The following is a 20,646-nucleotide window of genomic DNA, read 5'->3' on the forward strand; positions in this document are numbered from 1 at the left end:
GAGAGAGAGAGGAAGGAAAATGACGATCAAATCAACTGTCTTGGAAGAAATGAAAATAAATGTAACAAAGTCTTTGTCAGGCCTTTATAAAAGGGATGAAAGAACTAATTCAGGTCATTTATTTAACAATGTTTTTATTACTTTCTGAATTAAAATGCTGCCATTGTCTAATTTCCACATATCATATATTCACAGACATATACCGGTGTCAAACACAAAATCTGTCAATTTATTGATTCAGAAGAGACAACACATTGATGTGTATTTGCTGTAAATATGTTTTCATGCATCACAACTAGAAGAAAAAGAATCTGTCTGGAGCTTTCTTTTGTTTCTCTACGTGAGCAGAATCAAATCAAGTCCACTGCAGTCACACTGTATCACCCTCACCTACAACCCTTTGTCGAGACCATGACTGTTTATCAGGACCAATACTGGTCTTTTTATCATATCTGCTCTGGGCCTTCCCTTGTCTAGGCATTCTGTGTCTGGGTCAATTGTTGGTGCTGAAAAGCAGGACTTGTCATCCTCAGTAAAAACAAATATGCCAAACATACATTTGGGAAAAGTTCCTTTCCATGGAGAGAAACTCAAGCGTGACAATCAACCGAAACTAGGACTCGAATTCGCCTTCGATGTTGGGTGGAACCACTCTTCAAAGGAAATCCAATCTATTTTTGCCAAAACTCTCAGAGACTATGGTTGGGAATCCAATGACTGTATTACAAACTCCTACTAGGCCCTCTCTACTGGCTACCTTATTCATGATGGTACCTGATGTTCTCAAAGCAAGTTCAGAAACTGTGTTGTCATATTATCAACCCCAGGCCGCTAACAGAATTTTTTAGTAGCCAAGCCGGTATCATGGCACAACATTATTTACTATCCTCCTTTATGTCAGTGTCTCGTATGTGATCACTTCCAGCGAACAAACCAGTTTCAACAAACAAAAAGGACTTCCCATCTATATTAACTATATCTGAACATGAATGACTGAGGATGGTAATTGCTGTTAAGTGAATATATTGCTAGTGAATTAAAACTTTCTTTGCAGGAAAGATGTTGTTAAACTTGAAAGGGTTCAGAAAAAATTTACAAGGATGTTGCCGAGCTTGGAGGGTTTGAGTTATTTTCCCTGGAGTTTCAGAGGCTGAGCGGTGACCATATCGAGATTCATAAAATCATGAGGATCATAGAAGGGGTGAATAATTAAGGCCTTTTTCCCAGGGAGGGGAGTCCAAAACTAGAGGGCGTAGGTTTAAGGTGAAAGGGCAAAGATTTTAAGGGACCTAAGGGGCAACTTTTTCACGCAGAAAGTGGTGCATGTACTGAACGAGCTACCAGAGGAAGTGGTGGAGATGGATACAGTTACAACATTTAAAAGGCATCTGGATGGGTACATGAACAGGAAGGATTTAGAGGGATATGAGCCAAATGCTGGTAAATAGGACTCAACCAGTTTAGGATAGCTAGTCAGCCTGGACAAGTTGGACCAAAAGGTCTGTTTCCATGCTGTATAACTTTTTGACTCTATATAAGGCACAGACTCAATTCTAAGTATACTGTGGCATAAATCATCAACTTTCTCACATCCCCTCCATCCAGCATTCTGTTACTTGCAGGGAAAACTGAATGAATTTCACTGACTTTGGGATCTGATTGTAAATGTTACAGCTAAAGCTCCCCTGGCTCAGTGCACACCAGGGTGTTCTGGTCTAGAGGATTCATCAAGCCTCAATTTGCAATCTGGTCCAGTCTGGTAAACAATACTTTCCAATGCAGCCACTGACCCTCGACAGCGGATATTCCCGAGACCCTGCTACAAAGAGAACATTTCAAAGAGAACTTTGAACTTCATTTGAAGTTCAGCATTTGAATGAGTGGGAGCAGCTTGCTGCCAATTCTTCACAGCAGTGATAACCTGTCTATCAAACTACATTCCATTCTTCCTATTTCTCCATCTGTACTGCATCTGTTCTGACAATTCTGTGAACACAGTGGTAGCTACAATATGTCTTCCCTTTTCCTCAACTGAGGGTAATTAACAGGGTCCTCGACCTATTTTTCACACTTCCATTCTTACCCCATTCGCTCCCACCCAGAGCAGTGCTATCACTGCTGTTGTCCTCTCTTTCCACATCACCAGCCTCCCTATTCAAAGGTTCATCCTCTGCCATTTGCCACCACCTCCAGCATGATGCCAATACCAGACTCATGGGCCCCATCCCTGTCAACATTTCAATGGGGCACTCCACTTTCCAACCACTGGTCCACTCCCCTATCAACTCAAACATCTCAACCCTTCTCATGGCACCTTCCCATGTAATCACAGGAGGTGTAACATCCACCTCCTTTACTTACCCTGTCCTCAACATCCAAGCTCCAAAACTTCCTCCTGGTATAAATGTAATCATAAGGCTGCTCTCTCATTAGAGGAAGACAACTGATGGTGGTTTAACCTGAAGGTCCCCACACCTCCGGTGAGGTCAAGAAGGTGTGAATGGAACCTGTGGCATTAGTTTGCATCACAAATCAGTCACTCAGCCAACTGAGCTAATCGACTCCCAATGTAACAGCAGTTATATGTACTTCTTCCAATTTAGTTGACTGTATTCACTGCTCACATCACAGTCTCTTCCAAGTTGAATTGACAGAGTGACTGCTTTGCAGACTGTGACCTCAAACCTGACGCTGATTGCTTGCCATTTCAATTTGAAATCTTGCTCTCATGTTTACATTTCTGTCATAGAGCTGTTGCAATGCTCCAGTGAAGAAAACACAAAGTGTGGAACACCTAGGACAAATGTCTTGTGGAGTTTGCACATTCTCCCTGTGTCACGTGAGTTTCCTCCGGGTGCTCCAGTTTCCTCCCCACAGTCCAAAGATGTGCAGGTTAGGTTAGACTGGCCATGCTAAATTGCCCGTAGTGTTCAGGGATATGTAGATTAGGTGGGTTATAGGGGGACGGGTCTGGGTGGGATGCTCTGAGGATCGGTGTGGATTTGTTGGACCAACTGGCCTGTTTACACACTGTAGGGATTCTATGATCTTCAACAAGTACTTCATCTTCCAATTAAGCACTTGACAGTCTCTGGACTCAACAGCATAGTCAAAAACTTCAGAGCCTGGACACTGCCCTCCCTTTGAAATTTCTTTCTCCCTGAGTGCTATTCTGTATCTTCTCATGTGTTTTTCTTTCAAACAGACTTGACATTCATTCTGCCATTAACGCATACGTTAGGCCAATGCTTTGCTTTTTTACTGCAACCATTATTACTCCATTTGCCTTTTGTTCCAAGGTATCTTTGGTATTTAATCTCCCCTGCCCTGTAAGCTAACCCTGACCATCTCTATTATTCTACCTGACCCTGCGCATCTTCAGCAGCACCAAATCCATCACATTTCCACCTCTCTTCGATTCTAAAGAGTCATTTCAGACTTAAAAGGTTCATTCTGTGATTTTCTGTCTGCACAGATGCTGCCATTTTCTGTTTTTATTTCGGAACTCCAGCATCTCTGTGGTATTTTGTTTTTATTTTAATGCTGAAGCAGAGGAAGGAAGGATGCAATCCCACTCTCCAGATCCCAGATGCCTGTGCCCATAGGGTCTTGGGTTGAGAATCAGCCCATTCAGTCACATGAAAATTTGTCCCCCTGTGATGTCATCTTCCAATCAAGAGTCAGCTAACAAAAAGGGCAAGGGAATGGGATGCCCTTCACATGGTCAGTGTGGACTTAATGGGCTGAATGGCCTAATTCCGCACTTTAGGGGTTCTATGTGATGGTAATAAAACAGTCGGATTCATTTTTAGTCTTATATATCTCTTATTTAGTGAAGTTATAACCTAGATGTGTAACTGGTCTGACTGCAGTTAGAATGTTGTACATTGGTTTGGTCCCAATTTTGTGAGGGTGACACGATGGCTTAGTGGTTAGCACTGCTGTCTCACAGCGCCAGGGACCTGGGTTCAATTCCAGCCTTGGGTGGCTGGCTGTGTGGAATTCGCATGTTCTCTCTGTGTGGGTTTCTTCCTACAGTCCAAAGATGTGCAGGTTAAGTGGATTAGCCACGGGAAATACAGGGTTAGAATAGGGAGTTTGAGTTTGGGTGGGAAGCTCTTTGAAGAGTTAGTTTGGATTGAATGGTCTGTTTCCATTCTGTAGTGATTCTATGAGACAACTACACCACTGCATATCTGCTAACTCAGTTCAGTCAATCAGCCTAAATCAATTGTGAATTAACCAGGTCACCCTTACTCTTCTGAGGAATCTCTAGGTCAGTGCATTCACTTATCATAAGAACATAAGAAATAAAAACAGGAGTGGGCCATTCAGGCCCTCAAACCTACTCCACCATTCATAGTTGATCAAACTGCAACTTTCACTCTATATTCCCCGTAAGTCCCATAACCCTTGACTCCTTTGGTAATCAAAAAAACTGTGACTGACCCTTGGATATGTTAAATGACCCAGCCCCTGGTACTCTCCACTTCCAAAATTAAATGACCCTCATGGAGAATAAGTTCCTCCCCATTTCCGTCATAAATGGGAGATCCCTCATCTGCTTCTGTCCAATATTTCTTTAACCCAAGAGGGTCACATCCTCTCAGTATCTATCCTGTAAAACTCCCTCAGAATCTTACAGTATTTCAATCTCTCATTCTCTTCTTCTCATTCTTCTAAATCCCAATGATTATAGGCCCAACATGCTCAATGTTTCTCCTTCTTCCACTGGAATCAGCAAGCGCAAACCTGTTTGGAACTATTTTCAGTGCAAGAATATCACTCCCCCACATCACCTCCCCCCAACTTAAACAAGGAGACAAAAACTGTACAGAGTAATTTAGACGTGGTCTCGTCATGCCCTACAGGGATGTAGGAACACTATCTTAATCATCTTCGAAAGTACTGTTTAGTTTGGCTATTTTCCCTGGAGTGTCGGAGGCTGAGGGGTGATCTTATAGAGGTTTATAAAATAGCCAAGGTCTTTTTTCCCAGGGTGCGGGAGTGCAAAACTAATCAGCATAGGTTTAAGGTGAGGGGGTAAGATATAAAAGGATCCCAAGGGACAACATTTTCACGCAGAGGGTGATGCATACATGGAATGAGCTGCTACAGGAATTTTGGAGCTAGGTACAATTACAACATTTAAAAGGCATCTGGATGGGTATATGAATAGGAAGGGTTAAGAGGGATATGGGCCAAATGCTGGCAAATGGGAATAGATTAATTTAGGATATCTGGTCCGCATCGATGAGATGGACCAAAGGGTCTATTTCCACGTTATACAACTCTATGATTCTATGATTCCAATCCATGCTATTTTTTATAATGCTATGGGTAACAGTGAGAGAACCACTTACCTGAATGACTGTAGCTCCAACAACGCTCAAGAAGCTCAACACTATCCAGGACAAAGCAACCTGCTTGATAGTATTGCAGCCAGCACCTTCAATTTTCACTCATTTCCATCACCAATGCACAGTAGCAGCAGTGTAGACCATCTACAAGATGCAGTAACTCACCAAGGCTGTTCAGACAGTGCCTTTTAAACACACCACCTCTAACACTAGGTAAGACAAGGGCAGCACATGTGTGGAAGCACCTGCCCATGTATTCCCCTCCAAGCCAGCGATAAGGGGTTTGCCTTATGAAGAGAAGTTGAGCAGTTTAGGCCTGGAGTTTAGAAGAATGAAAGGAGACCTATTTGGGGTATATAAGATGCTGAAGGGAATTGACAACGGAGATGTAGAGAGGATGTTTCCCCATATAGAGCAATCTAAAATGAGAAGTTTTAGAATAAAGGGAGTAACACATTTAAAACAGAAGTGAGGATAAATTACTTCTCTCAAAGGGTCACAAATCTGTGGAATTCCTTGTCCCAGAATGTGGTGGATGCCAGGTCACTGAGTGAATTTAAAGAAAAGATAGACAGACTTTTTAATCGGTAACAAGTTAAATGGTGACAGAGAGCTACCAGGAAAGTGGATATGAGGCTGAGACAAGATCAGCCATGAATTAGCAAGCTCAAGGGGCTGAATGGCCTACTCCTGCTCCTAGTTCTTGTGTTCTTATACCCTAAGACACACACCATCTTGGTTTGGAAATATATCACCATTCCTGCACTGTTTTTAGGTCAAAGTCCTGGAACACCCTCATGTCTAACAGCACTGCAAGTGTCCCGGTAGTGATTCAAGAAAATGGCTCACCACCACCCTTTCAAGGGCAGTTAGGGGCGGGCAATGAATAATAATTGAGCCAACAATGCCCATATCCTTTGATTGACTACATAAAAAATGTCTTGTCTGAGGATGTTCGTCAGATATTAGATTATAATCTGCCTCAGGTCCCGCAAGCTGTGTATTGTCCCAAACCTTTCAATCATATCACAAAATATAACCAGTTAATGAAATATCAAAATAAGAGTATTCAGACTGGGAGACAGGGAGGTCTACAGAGAATATATCCAGTGTTTTTTTTGCAATTGTCCTTTAACCAATAAAACAATGAATCATCATTGCAGCAAGCTAATCCTAATTTCACATGTAATTTCTTTCTGAAATTTTATTTCAACAATCAGCAAGTTCCCAACAATTTGGAATTCAAAAAAGGTGAAAACACAACAGATATCCAACATTGGAAACTATTCAGCCAAACTTTAAATGATTTGAAACCATCCAGTGAGTGCCAGGATTAGATTAATCTCTGTAAATCACTGGCTGTTTCTGTCAAGATGCTCTGCTATATGCTTTTGAGTGGGGTTATTTCTTTAATCAAGGTTTAGTGCAAACAGAAGCTGTTTGCTCAATTCTGCAGGAAGGGTCAAGGCCAAACGTGCGGACTTCAGTCAGAAGCAAGCTGAGACACCAGTGACTAAATAAGGCCCAAAGTCATGGCCTGAATTTTGGCCAGAGATTTTCAACAGCCAGGCTGGTAGACTTCAGAGAAGGGCTTAGAGCAGTCAGGAACAAACACAAAGTTGCTGGAAAAGCTCAGCAGGGTTGGCAGCATCTGTGAAGGAAGAAACAGAGTTAATGTTTCAAGGCCGGTGACCCTCCCTCACAACCCAGAGCAATCAGGTTTGTCTGGGAAGGGGTGTGGGCCCACCCCATGCTGGCAAAAAGGCTACCTGCCTTGGGTGCCTCCCAGAGGCAGTAGAAGTCAGTGCATTAGTGACCATTAATTGGGCACTCACTACGTTCCAAAGGTAACCAAGCCACCTGATGTCTCCCCCACTGTGGATAAAAGACTGTAGAGACACAGTGCTGCCACCATAGCACCACATTTTATGCTCCTTCCTGCTTGCCAAATGTCTTAAATGGGTAGGTTGTGGGAAATTCAGAGGGAGGGGTATTGGTACGAAGCTCCATAGTATTGATTTATGAGTTGAAGACAATTCAATGTCCTGATAACTACCATATTTAACTATTATCAGTCATCAATTAGACTTCAGCTAGAGTATGGTATATTATGTTAGGCACCATAAGTTAGCAAGAAGTCAAGGGCATAGACAGGGTGCAATGGATATTCACTAGACTGGTGCTTCAGAGATTTGGAGACAAGAGAGAACCTGGGATTATTCTCTTTAAAGTATACAAAGTTAAGGTATTGAAAATTATAAATAGTTTTGGTAAGAATCTCCAGGGAGAAGCTGTTTTCACTAACAGGAGGACGGGTAAGCAGACAATATGCATTGAAGGCGATTGACAAGATAACCAGAGGGAGGGACACAGACAAGCTGTTACAAGCCGTATGCTGTTCTGATCCAAGTACATTGTCTGAAAGGGAGGTGAACGCAGATTCAGTTGTAATATTAGAAAAGCAACTGCATAAATTCTTTAAGGGGAAAAGAATTGCAGGCATCAAGCAGGAGAGTGTGACTGAATGAATAACTCTTTCAAACATTTGCATGATCTTGTTATTGACCATTCAAACTATCAACTTGTCCATTGACACATACTATGCCTTTGAGTCACAGCATCTTAAGGCAGAGCAGTGGCAGAGAAGAGGCAAAAATGGAAGGATATCCTGCCCTCCAAGTCATTGGGCATCCAGGCCCATGTGGCCAAAGTCCTCCAGGTCGAGAATTGGTCCACTCATCCACAGCCTCAGTGGCTTTGAAAGAGCTGGTGTGGTGTATGGGGCTTAATGCTGCATGATTCCACTAATTACAAAACGTGTCCACATGAAGGCCTTAGGTTCAGTGCACATCAATGGAAAGTACCTCAAACAGGGATTCAAATACTGTTTGATATCTTTGACTTGCAATCAGTCAAAATCCAAACCATCCTTTTTTCTCCTTTATTCATTAATGGGATGAGGGTATCGCTGTCTGGGCCAGCTTTCTTTGCCCATCCCTAATTGCCCAGAGGGCAGCTATGAGTCAACCACATTGCTGTGGGTCTGGAGTCACATGTAGGCCAGACTAGGTAAGGATGGCAGTTTCCTCCCTGAAAGGGTGAACCAGATGGGTTTTCCTGACCATCGACAATGGATTCATGGTCATCATTAGACTCTTAATTCCAGATATTTTATTGAATTCAAATTCCACCATCTGCCAGATTTGAACCCAGGCCCCCAGAATGTTATCTGAGTCTCTGGATTAATAGTCCAGCACTAATACCACTTCGCCATTGCCTCCCCTTAAAGAACTTTAAAACCAAGTTGTTCATGAAAACAGCTTCCTTCCTTGTTTTACCAAAACTCTATTAAAGTTTATAGAATTCAACTTTAACAAATTTCTACGTTGGTAAAAACATTTAATGGGGTTTTCAGAGGGGAATATTCCAAATCAGCCTGCCCATATATATTGGTGGAGCTATTTACTTTGGGTGTTTGTGTGCTTGTCAGTGAAAGTGGTCAGCTGAGAAAGTAGTTAGTAAAACATATAATATCCTGGGCTTTATTCATTGTGCCATGAACTACAAGAACAAGGAGATTATGCTAAACCTTTATGAAACACTGGTTCAGCCTCAACTCCAGTTCTGGAGCCACATTTTTGGAAAGTTATGAAGGAATTAGAGAGGGTGCAGGAAAGTTTCACGAGAATGGATCCAGGCATGAGGAACATCCATTACATAGAAGAATTACAGCAATTCTCCTTAGAGAATTTCAGAAAAGATTTGATCAAAGTCTTCAAAATTACATCTGGGCACAATAGGTCAGGAGAAACTGTTCCCGGTGATGGTAGGTTGTGGTGAGTTGGTGGCGCAGATTTAAGGTAATGGGTAAAGATGGTAAGTGGTTAGGATCTGGAATGGGCTGCCTGATAGTGTGGTGGAGACAGATTCAATCAGGACATTCAAGAAGGATTTGGGATTGTTATCTGACAGAAGAGCATGCAGTCTTATAGGGAGGAGGCAGAAGATTGGCACTCAGTTCATTGCTTTTTTGGAGGGCCAGCACTGAGACAATTGGCTGAGTGGCCTCCTTCTGTTCTGTAACTATTCTGCTATGAATCAAAATGAATAGCAACATTGTGCTGGAACATGACATCATCACTGTTGGCCCAGTCATAAGAATATAAACCCGGTTTGCTTCAATTCCCTCCATCTTATGATGTAGGGGCATTAGTTATTCAGGGCTTCAATGAATTTTCACCAATGCCAATGAAAGCAACAAACTCAAGCCATAGTCTGTCCTTCACTGATTTGCCCAGCATTGTTTCCAGCTTGGCATAATAAGGGAATCCTCTATATTTACATAACTACAACTCTGACAGCTTTACATTGAAATCTAAGATGTCCATCTGCACTGTAACAGTCTGTAATCAAATACCCCTTCTATTAACATTAAGCAAATATATCAGAATTGTTAGTACAATTTTACAGGCTGTCAGTCATCGCTTATATACCCACTGGGCCCTACTTAATTCAATAGGGTGGATTTATGTTACACTGGCACCTCTGAGACATCATAAGCAGATTCTGGCTTCATCTCAAATGTGATGAACTTCTTTTTCTGTTTCATGTCCCTCCTTGCCTCCTTACTGCAGCCTGGGCCAGTACTGGGCCATGTCCTGATCACCTCCAGGAACCTGAACTGGAACTGACACTCCAGGGGAAATAAGTCCTGTGGTTAAAAAAAACAATGGAAAATGCAAATAAGTAGATTGCCACTGACATTGCTGTGTGCAAGAGTATTGCATTCCAAATTGTCCCTTTGGTTTCGAGAGAGAATCCTGAAGGAATTCTGCTTTCATTGGCCCATGAATATCATGTTTTACTATCACTCATCTCAAATGCCTAATTTTGAAAAAAATCTGTTCACTTTCCCGCTTAAACATTCCCTGATCGACTGAAACGTCCCCCCTCCCCCCACTCAACCCTGGATTTTGAGCCAATCTTCTGCCTAATCTTTCTGTTCCCCTTAAAAGAGCTCAATATTCTTCTAATAAGACAATGCCCAGATCTGCACACCCTAAGGTCACTGGGTCCTGAATATTATCTACTCTGCTCTCAGACTCCAGGAAATAACAGGATCTTGTGTTATATGCCTATTCTCCACTGACCACATATTGCTCGACAAGCATCCTGCTTTTACCAGGAGGTTCTTTTGAGTTCAGTCATGGGTCTTGCTTGCTGTAGTTTATAGGAAATTTTGAAATAGACTTTGTAGGTGCTTTGATGTAATGCACTGTTTAAATAGCCTCTGTTTACTGCTTGCACTGGTATGTTGTTTAAATAGACTCAAGACTGCTCTAGAATGCTGTTTACATACAGACTGTCTGCAGTGCTATATAGTTTAAATGAGAGCTCTAAGCTGTTTGCATTTCTATGATGTTTAAATAGACACTCTAGATTGTTTGCAGTATTATATTGTTTAAATAGAACCATAGACCATTTGTTGTGGTATATTGTTCAAATGTTTGCTGAGTGATTTGAATTTCTTTACCTTTAAATAGACTTTTTGCTGTGATCTTCCTTAGTTGATACAGCAAAATGGCAACAAACATTTATCCCTTTCTTTGCCTTTTCCACTTCTTCATAGAAGTTCATGATATCCCTATTTTAACGTGGACATAACCACAAATATAAAGGCCAGCACTATCAGTGATGTGTTCCATAAAGACATTTATTGAGGTTATTGTCACAGCTGAAATATGCATCTATTGAAATTGCAGGGCCCAAGTTCAATCCTTGATCATATAGAAAGAAAGACTTACATTATTTTGGGTCACAGGACATCCCAAAGTTCTTCAGAAACAATTTAGTACTTCTGCAGTGTAATTTTTGTTCTAATATAGGAAATGCAGTGTAGTGATTGGGACAAGGTTGACTTCATTAACAACGAGGTTCTTGTTTGGGATTGTTAACCTGGGCCAATTGAGAAAGTCCTGGCTGACCAATATAACCAATATAAAGGAGCTTTGAATCTCCTCAGTTGCAGATTGAGTCCGAGCTGGCTGCTCATAACCAGCGTATTGTCCACAAATAAATAAAGAGTGATTTGGTGATAGGACCTGGCCTCTGTACAGTTATTTCAGTAGTGACAAGAATGGGATATTTTCCCTGGGCAAACAACATTGGGGCAGATGAAAAGCAACGAGTAGTCCTTCTGACTGCGCGTGGACCCAAAGCAATTTCGGTTATAAGGGCCTTAAATTTCCTAGAGGCACCAGACACTAAAACCTTCCAAGAGTTGGCAGAGTTGGTTAATGAATATTATGACCCCAAACATCCGCTAATCCTCAGGTGCTGTTGGTTTTAATTGGCTGTTAGAGAACCGGGCTAATCTGTATTGGGATTTTTGATGAGGTTGCGTAGACTGGCAAAGGCATGTGATTTTAGGTTAACCCTGAGTGAAATGCTGAGACATTGTTTGGTATGTGAGACTAATGTTGTAACCATACAGCAGCTCCTACTAGCTGAAGCCCCACTGAAACTTCAAACAGGATCTGCAGCTGGCCTTGTCATTAGAAAATGAGGCAAGTGGAACATGGGAGCTATGGGTGTCCTAATGGAAGGGACTTCCTCACCTGTCCAACTGAGCTTGGGGAACACTACGTGAGTGTAAGCAAACGCTGAGACTTACACAGGGATGACCTGAGCAGAGGGGCCCCAGGGTAGCTCACAGCAAAACCCCACAACAAGGCTGAGCCTCGGCCAAGTGGCTAAAAGTTTCTTCAGGATTTGGGCCGGGAAGTCATTGTACTTGCTGCCGGTACGCAGACTTGAGACAGCAAAGGAGTCCTGCAAGGCCTGATGTGAGTAAGAAAACTCATAGGCTAGTACCCAGGAGAGTGCACACCCTGGAAAGTACCTCAACATGACGGTTGGAACAACTAAATTGATATTGACACCCAAATCGGAGTCAATTAAAATTAATGTTTGGTTAAATGTTCATCCAGTTGCCATAGAGGTTGAAGGCAGTGCAGCTGCATGTGTGGTTGCAGAATCTGTTTTTAAGAAGATTCGCTTGTGACTCCAACCTTTGAACTTGTGCAAGACCTTAGCCAGACTGAGAACATACTTTGTGAAACCATTGCAGATTAAGGGTACAACTTCGGATCCGGTTTCTATGAGAAGCAGTTGGTGTAATTACCACTGATGGTAGTAAAAAGCTCAGGCCCAAGCCTATTGGGGCGGAATTGGTTGAGAAAGATTCACCAGGATTGGCTCAACATTTTAAAATTGGAAATCTCTGCCTCAGTGAAGTCCTAGTGAAATACCCAGGAGTTTTTCAAGGGCTCGGGACTATCAAAGGGGCCAAAGCCACTGTACATGTTGACCAGGGCGTAATTCTGAGATAGTGTAAGGCCCACCCAGTGCTGGTTGCCTTGTGGGCAAAGGTAGAGGCAGAAATCAGGAGGCTAGAGAGTGAAGAAATTATCAAACCGGTGCAGTTTGCAGAATGGGCAGCACCAGTCGTACCAACTCTGAAGTCAGACGGCACAGTTCACTTTTGTGGGGATTTTAAGCAAACCTTAAACCGCTTCTTGCAGCTGGATAAATACCCGATCCCTCGCATAGAGGACTTGTACACAAAGTTGTTAGGGGTGTGCTGTATTTTACAAAGCTGGGCATGAGCCGTGCCTACCTGCAATTGCGACTGGATGAGGAGTCCCAGAAGTACGCCACAATTATTACCAATAAGGGTTTATATCAATATACAAGACTGCCATTTGGGGTATTATCAGTCTTCACTCTTTTCCAGCGCACCATGGAGAACACTTTACAAGGGCTACAATAGATCGCCATTTATCTGGATGATGCACTAGGAAGACCAATAAAGAGCGCTTGGAGAACTTGGACATTGCGCTTAAATGTTTCTCCCGGGAAAGCGTATGCCCTAAACAGGAAAAATGTATGTTCCAGGTGCCTCAAGTTGGGTTACATATTCGTCAAAAATGGGTTACACCCATTGGAGGTTGGAGTGAGGGCAATCAAAGGTGCTCCTGCTCCCACATCTGTACCAGAGCTTAGGTTTTTCCTTGGATTAGAGAAATATTACACAAAATTCATAAGTAGCCTGGCCTCCATCTTGGCCTCTTTACACCTGCTATTAAAAAAAGGGGTCAGCCTTGCAAATAGCCATGAAACCAAGAAGTAGCCTTTAGGGAAGTGAATAAGCAGCTACTATCATCTAAGGTGTTGGCCCACTACAATCCGAAGCAATATGTGGTGCTTATGTGTACTGCCTCCCCGTATGGTATCAGGGTAATGTTGGCTCACTGGTGGCCCAAAGGGGAGGATCGCCCAATAGCATATGCTTCCCAGGCTTCGGCTGATGCCTAACACAAATATGCCCAGATAGAGAACGAAGGTTTGGCGGTCATCTTTGGTGTGAGGAAGCTCTACTGGTAGTTTTACAGATCACAAAGCCCCGCTAGGGATATTGAAGGCAGTGCCACCCATAGCTTCTAGTAGAATTCAGCATTAGGCCCTTATTCTCAGAGGGTACAATACAAACTGCAGCACCATCCAGGAAGTCAAATGACTAATACAGATAGACAAACAGGAGGCTGGAAGAACACAACAAGCCAGGCAGTACCTGGAGGAAAGGAGCAGACTCCTTTTCTCCAGGTTCTGCCTGGCTTGCTGTGTTGTTCTAGCCTTCTGTTTGTCCAGATAGGATTCCAGCATCTGCAGTCTTTTTTTGTCTCTGGCTAATGCGGGTGCCTTGAGCCGCCTCGCACTGGCTGATCCTCCACGGACGGAGCCTCCGCTGGAACAGTCCATTCTGGTTATAAACTTCCTGGACACCCCTCTGGTCACCCCTGACACTATCCAAGTGTGGACACAAAAAGATCCAGTCCTGGTGAAACTAAAACGGCTGGTGGTAATGGGGGAAACAGAACGACCATTGCAACTGGGACTGAAACCTTTCTGGACCCGCGAGACTGCATCACTGTTGAGGACAGCATATTACTTTGGGGAGCAAGGATGATTGTCCCAAGTAAAGGTCACTGCCAAACACTGGCCAAACTCCATCAGAATCATCCAGGGTTTTCCAAAATGAAGATGCTAGCAAGAAGCTATGTCTGGTGGCCAGGATTGGATGCCAACATGGCGCAGTGCCCAAAGTGGCAACAAGAATAAAAACTGCTACCAGCAGCACCCCAACATTCATGGGAATGGCCGGATCAATCCCAGACTCAGTTGCATTTCGACAATGTCGATCCTTTCATGGGCTCAATGTTACTGGTCATTGTGGACGCCTAGTCAAAGTGGTTGGACGTGAATAAAGTTTATTCAGAAAACTCTGAGATGACAATTGAGAAGTTGCAGGCATCATTTGCAACACATGGACTCCCAGAAATAATGGTCACGGACAATGGAATGTCATTTACTAACAGGGAATTTGAATACTTCCTGAAGTCCAATGGCATTTGGCACATACGGACAGATCTGTACCACCCCTCGTCTAATGGCCTTCTGGAAAGAGCAGTCTGAACGTTGAAGACTGGCTTAAATTAGCTGCTTACAGTGTTATTTAAGACCAAACTGTGCCGGTTCCTGTTCAGTTCTAGGGCAACTCCACATGCAATACCCAGGATATTTCCAGCAGATTTGCTAATGGGGAGCAGACACCATACCAAGTTAAATCTGATCTTCCCAGACCTGTGAGGATGGCAAAACAGCAGCAGGAATACCAATGCTGGCCAAAGGTCTCCTGTAAGCGATGGAGACAATTTAATTCAGGGGGTGAAGTTTGGTGCAGGAACCAAGGAAATGGCCCTGTATGGCTACGAGGTAAAGTTGACACAAGGTCAGGTCCCGTGACTTACAAAGTCTGGATAGGTCATACAGTACAGAACAAATATATGGATCACCTGAAAGCCATTACCTCACAAATAGGACAAAGGCAAAACATACCTCACCCCTCAGTACAGTCCAAAGGCTCGGCTAAATCACAGATGCTTCCCCTCCATCTGGTGCTGAGGAAACCTCAGAGTCCAAAATGGACGCAGCCTCGATACCACTGCCTCTGGAAGAAGAGTAGGAGACTCTTTTAAGATGCTCCAGACACAAGGGCGGCATGGTAGCTCAGGGCTAGCAGTGCTGCCTCACAGCACCAGGAGCCTGGGTTCAATTCCGCCCTTGGATGACTGTCTGTGTGGAGTTTGCACATTCTCCCTGTGTCTGTGCTGGTTTCCGTCGGGTGCTCCAGTTTCCTCCCACAGTCCAAAGATGTGCAGGCTAGGTGGATTGGCCATGCTAAATTGCCCCATAGTGCCCAGGGATGTGTAGATGGGCTATAGGGGGATGGGTCTGGGTGGGATGCTACAAGAGTCGGTGTGGACTAGTTGGGCCAAAGGGCCTGTTTTCACCTTGTAGGGATTCTAAGTCTATGTCACAAGAGTCAGGCCACAGTCCAATACATGCCACCTGTGTCTGAGTCCTATTTGGAGGAACCAGGCCTGGGGTGAAAATGTCGCAAAAGAAGCTACAAGCGAAAGAGCTGGACTTCTTAGGGGGAAGGGTGTAGTGATTGGAACCAGGTGGACTTCACTGACTACAAGACCATTGATTGGGGTTTTTAACGTGGGCCCAATTGGGAAAGCTCTGGCTGACCAATATAACCAGGAGATTAGAATCTCCTCAGTTGAGAACTGAGTCCAAGCTGGCAGCCCGAAGGCAGCGTACTGTGCACAAGTAAATGAAGGGTGTCTTGGTGACTGGACCCATTCTCTGCGCAATTATTTCACACAGCTAATTTGGGTACAGCAAGGTCCCATACACAGCAGCAGATAATCTGTTTTAGTGATGATTGTTGAGAGATAAATGTTGACCAGGATGCTGGAGAGAACATCCTTGCTTTTCTTCAGAATAGTGCAGAGCGATCTTTTATGTTCACCAGAGAGGGTTTAACATTTCATTCTGCAAACCCCTCTCTGAGCCACACACTATCTTGACTTATTTTCTATCCTATAGAAAATGATAACGTAAGAAATCAGAAAAGACCACATGGCCCATCACCAAGATTCCATCATTCAGTACAATTGTGGCTGATTATGGGCTTCAATTTTGCTTTTTCACCTACTCCCCATATAGCCTGATTCCATATCTGTCCCAGCCTTAACTAAATTCCAATGGAGCATCAGTATCTTCCTGGGGTATCAAATTCCCAAGATTCAAAACCTGTGTAGTGAAGAAATTTCTCCTCATCCTGATCCTAAATGGCCTGGCACTATGTCTCTTTGTTCTAGGTTCCACAGCCAGGGATGGGGGATATATCTTGGGGGATATATCCTAGCATCTATTGGTCAAGACCCTTGAGATACTTGAATGCCTTCATGAGATTACCTTCCATCCTTCTAAACTCCAGAGAATATATATCCATTTTACTCAGCCTCTCATCAAGCATGATGCCCCTTTCATAAAGCAATGTTGACCATTTTGAATTATTATTCTCTGCTTTTCTAAGTGCATTGATAAGATTTTCTTAATCATGGATTTCCCAATGACTGATGCCAGCCTAATTATTCTGTGTCCCTGTGTTCTTTTTCTCTAACACGTAAGAAGAAAAGCATTTTGGGTGCGGGGACCTACAACTGTGCCAGCAGCTCAGAACTGAGTGCTGGTAAGAGCAGGGTGACCACTCTCAGCTGCTATGTCAAATGTGAATCACTTACAAATGTTCTCTGCATGTGAGCTGCGGGTCTCACCTGTAGAAGAAGCCCCTGTTGAAGCCAAGGGCTGCGAGTTCATGTGTGGCTGCATGTGTTGAGGAGTATATGTGTCATAGTTCCGCACGCTGACAGCTGGGCTGGCTGGAATCATGCACGAATACGATGACGTTTGACCTGGAACTGGCTGTACGGATTGCTGAAAAGGCAGAACATAGCAAACTTCATTGCTTGTAATTAACCAATGACAGCCTGTAATTACAGAAGTGTGGCAGTGTGGAAGGGGGCTTATGTGGCTGTATGCTCTCTCCAAACAAACAATTCCCCTCATGCTATTCCCCTGAGCACTCTTACTTTTCAGACAATTACCTAATTCCCTCTTGAATGCCTCAGTTGAAGCTGCCTTCATCACGCTGTCAGGAAGCATGTTGCAGATCCTAACACTCATTGCATGAAAAGGTTTCCCCTCATGTCCCCATTGCTGCTTTTGCCAATTACCTTAAATCTGTACTTGCTGGTTCTTGACCTGACAACCAATAAAAATGATTCCCCCATCTGTACTGTGTAGATCCTTCATGATTTTAAATAGCTCTGTCAAATCTCTTCTCAAACATCTCTCGACCAAGGAGAACAGTCTCAACTTCCCCAGCTTCTCCACGTAACTGAAGTTTCTCATCCTGAAACCTTTCCCATGAATCTTTTCTGCATCCTGTCTAATGCCTTCACATCTTTTCTAAGGTATGGTGCCCAGAATTGGACACAATATTCTGGGTGAGGCCAAAGCAGTGTTCTAAACACATTTAGCATAACTGTTTACTCTTTGTGCTTTATCAACTGCTCCTGCTACCTTCGATGACTTATGGACATGTAGACCAAGGACCCTCTGCTCCTGCACCCTTTTTAGAACGGTAACTTTATTTCATATTGTCCCTCTGGTGTTCCTCCCACCAAAACAAATCACTTCAAACCTCTGTGTAGTGATCTGAGATAGTAAAATATCCCAAGTCAATACACACGAGTGCTGTGAAGTAAGGAGGTATTAGATATTAAGGAGATGGCCAAATTGCTGTCTGAAGACATCAATGTTAAGGAGCACTGAAAAAGTAAAGAGGCAGAAAGGTCAAGGGAAGGAACTGCAGAGCTTTAAACTTTGTCGCTGAGGGTGTGGCCACCAATGGTAGACTCATGAGGTTTGAAGAAATCAACTCCCATGGATCCAAAATAAACTGCTGCACAGAATAGTTGAAGTAAATAGCACACGGGCCTTTGTTGGAAGCTACATGTATTCACGAGGGTGAAAGGAGTGGAAGGATAGAGTTAGATGAAGTAGGATAGTTGGATGTTCACATGGGAAACTAACACCATCTGAGGCCTGAAACTCTCAGTCCTGTGGTTTGATTTTCTGACCCCACCACTGCCATCACCACAAACCCCACCCCCAACGCCCTACAGCACCCCCACCTTCCGAAATCAAATCCGTAATTTGTGATTTGTAGGAAATCTGTGAGACAGCTGATTTCATTTTAAGCTGAGAAATAAAGGGCCAGGTAAAAGTACTAATGCAACAGGATAGCATGGCTGAGAAGTATAAAAGATCATATGAGGTGGGATAGGAAATATAAAGTTTTAAAAAAATAAAGTTTGAAAAGCCTCTTCATAATGAAAACTTCCAAGAGAATGATTATAGAAAGAATGAAAGTGAGAAAGGGGGAAGTGAAAGAACAGAAAATAGCTTGTGAGATTTATTCACTTTATGTAAGAATGTGACAAGAGTGGATGAAAGAGAGAGAGGAAAATTGAATATTGCTCCCATTGCAAAAGTGTGGAAGCTCCTTCATGGATGAATAATCCCTCTGTATATGGCTGGTTTTGACTTCTGTCACCACCACCTAATCTTCCAACATAACACCAGAAAGTCATCAGATTTCCCTAGAGAAAGCAAGCAAATGATTATTCTCACTTATCTACATTGTTTCTCCTGTAGAGATGGTGTATTGCAGTTCATTTAGGGGATCTGGGTTTTCCATGTTTGTTGTAGCCTGGAGCTACGGATAGTTAAGGTGGAGGCTTGAACATTCCTTCTATCACATGGCTGACAAGGAATCTCTCCTCACCATCTGTCATTGGCGTGAGTCAGGTGGAGTTATAAGCTGATACCCAACGTCTACAGCCATGTGATGAATTCACCTTCCTTGGCCATCAAGTCTACAGTGATACCCAAAGCCGAAGCCTCTGGTCCAGGAACAGGAAGGTTACCCACTGCAACTCAAGACCTCCAAGAGTTATGTAAAATTACTACAGGAGATGCAAGGATTCCCCCAGAAAGAGAAAAACAAAATGGTCCTTAAATAACATGGTCATGTCCTGATGAATAGAAATGATACAATGTCTTTAGTATTACACAGGACACAGTGAAATTCTGATCAACATATAGGGCTTGATGTCTTCCAATTATTATAAAAGGCAGCAATGTCCTCAAAAGCTTCCAAATCATTTCAGTTAGCCATAAGTTGTGTTTCAAGTCAGTGGCTAGTAACAGGAAAATACTGGAGCCTATTTTATAGAATCAGAGTCATGGAGCTATGTAGCATGGAAACAGACCTTTTGGTCCAACTCATCCATGTTTCCCACACTGAACTAGTCCCACTTGCCTCTGTTTGCCCCATATTACTGTAAACTTTTCCTATTTATGTACCTGTCCAAATGTCTTTTAAATGTTGTAACTGTACCTGCATCTACCACTTCCTTTGACAGTTCATTCCATAACAAACCACCCTCTGTATGAAAAGGTTGCCCCTCAGGTCCCTTTTAAATCCTCCTCCTCTCACCTTAAACATAGCTTTGAACTCCCCCACTTTGAGGAAAAGACCTTTGCTATTCACCTTATCTATGCATCTCACGATCTTATAAACCTGTATACAGCCACCCCTCAATCTCCTATTCTCCTGTGAGAAAATTCCTAGCCTTTCCAGCCTCTCCCTATATCTCCACTCCCAGTCATATCCTTGTAAATCTTTTCTGCATCGTCTCTAATTTAATAATATCCTTCCTATAGCAATGTGACCAGAACTCGACACGGTACTCCAAATGTTCACTATCTTCCAATTTAATGGAGCCATTCCTGAATCGAGTGGTTTGAAAAATTGGAACCATTGCATCAACCACCTCACTAAGACAAAGTTCGTCAGGACCCAGGCATGCACCAGCCCACAGCTTCAAAAATGTACTTCATACCACTTCTCTGTTGATTATGACTTTTTAAGTTGCTCCCTTCCATTTCCTGATATACTGTTCCATTTGGAATGTTGTCTGTCCCCTCTGTAGCGGCTTCTCTGCCATTTTCTCAAATTCCATTATTGATTTTCCCACCTCTCGTTCTGTTGAACTAATCCTCACTTTGTTAACTCTTTTCCTCTTCAAATATTTATAGAAACTCTTATTATCTGTTTTTATGCTTAGCTAACTTTCTCTCACCCTTTAACTTTTTCCTCTTTATTGATTTTATGGTCATTCTTTGCTGTTGAAATTAATCTTATTTTGCAGCCCTTGGTCTGTTACCTTGTAGGTTTTGGCCC

At 43.0% G+C, this 20,646-nt stretch overlaps 1 protein-coding gene across 5 annotated transcripts in view; it reads right to left on the reverse strand.

Annotated features, from left to right (window-relative positions):
- Window positions 1-181: 181 nt before the first annotated feature.
- The window catches only part of LOC125447175 (paired box protein Pax-6-like), a 79,305-nt gene continuing 58,840 nt past the window's right edge, over window positions 182-20,646 (reverse strand). For all 5 annotated transcript variants that reach the window (XM_048521371.2, XM_048521370.2, XM_059640759.1 and 2 more), the window contains 2 exons: window positions 17,111-17,270; window positions 182-10,071 (listed from right to left, as the gene is read on the reverse strand). In XM_048521371.2, coding sequence (XP_048377328.1) covers window positions 9,986-10,071; window positions 17,111-17,270 — 246 coding nt within the window. In that variant the 3' untranslated portion in view covers window positions 182-9,985. The remainder of the gene's footprint in view (window positions 10,072-17,110; window positions 17,271-20,646) is intronic.

The sequence above is a fragment of the Stegostoma tigrinum genome, chromosome 38 (genome assembly GCF_030684315.1).
Source record: "Stegostoma tigrinum isolate sSteTig4 chromosome 38, sSteTig4.hap1, whole genome shotgun sequence".
NCBI lineage: Eukaryota > Metazoa > Chordata > Chondrichthyes > Orectolobiformes > Stegostomatidae > Stegostoma > Stegostoma tigrinum.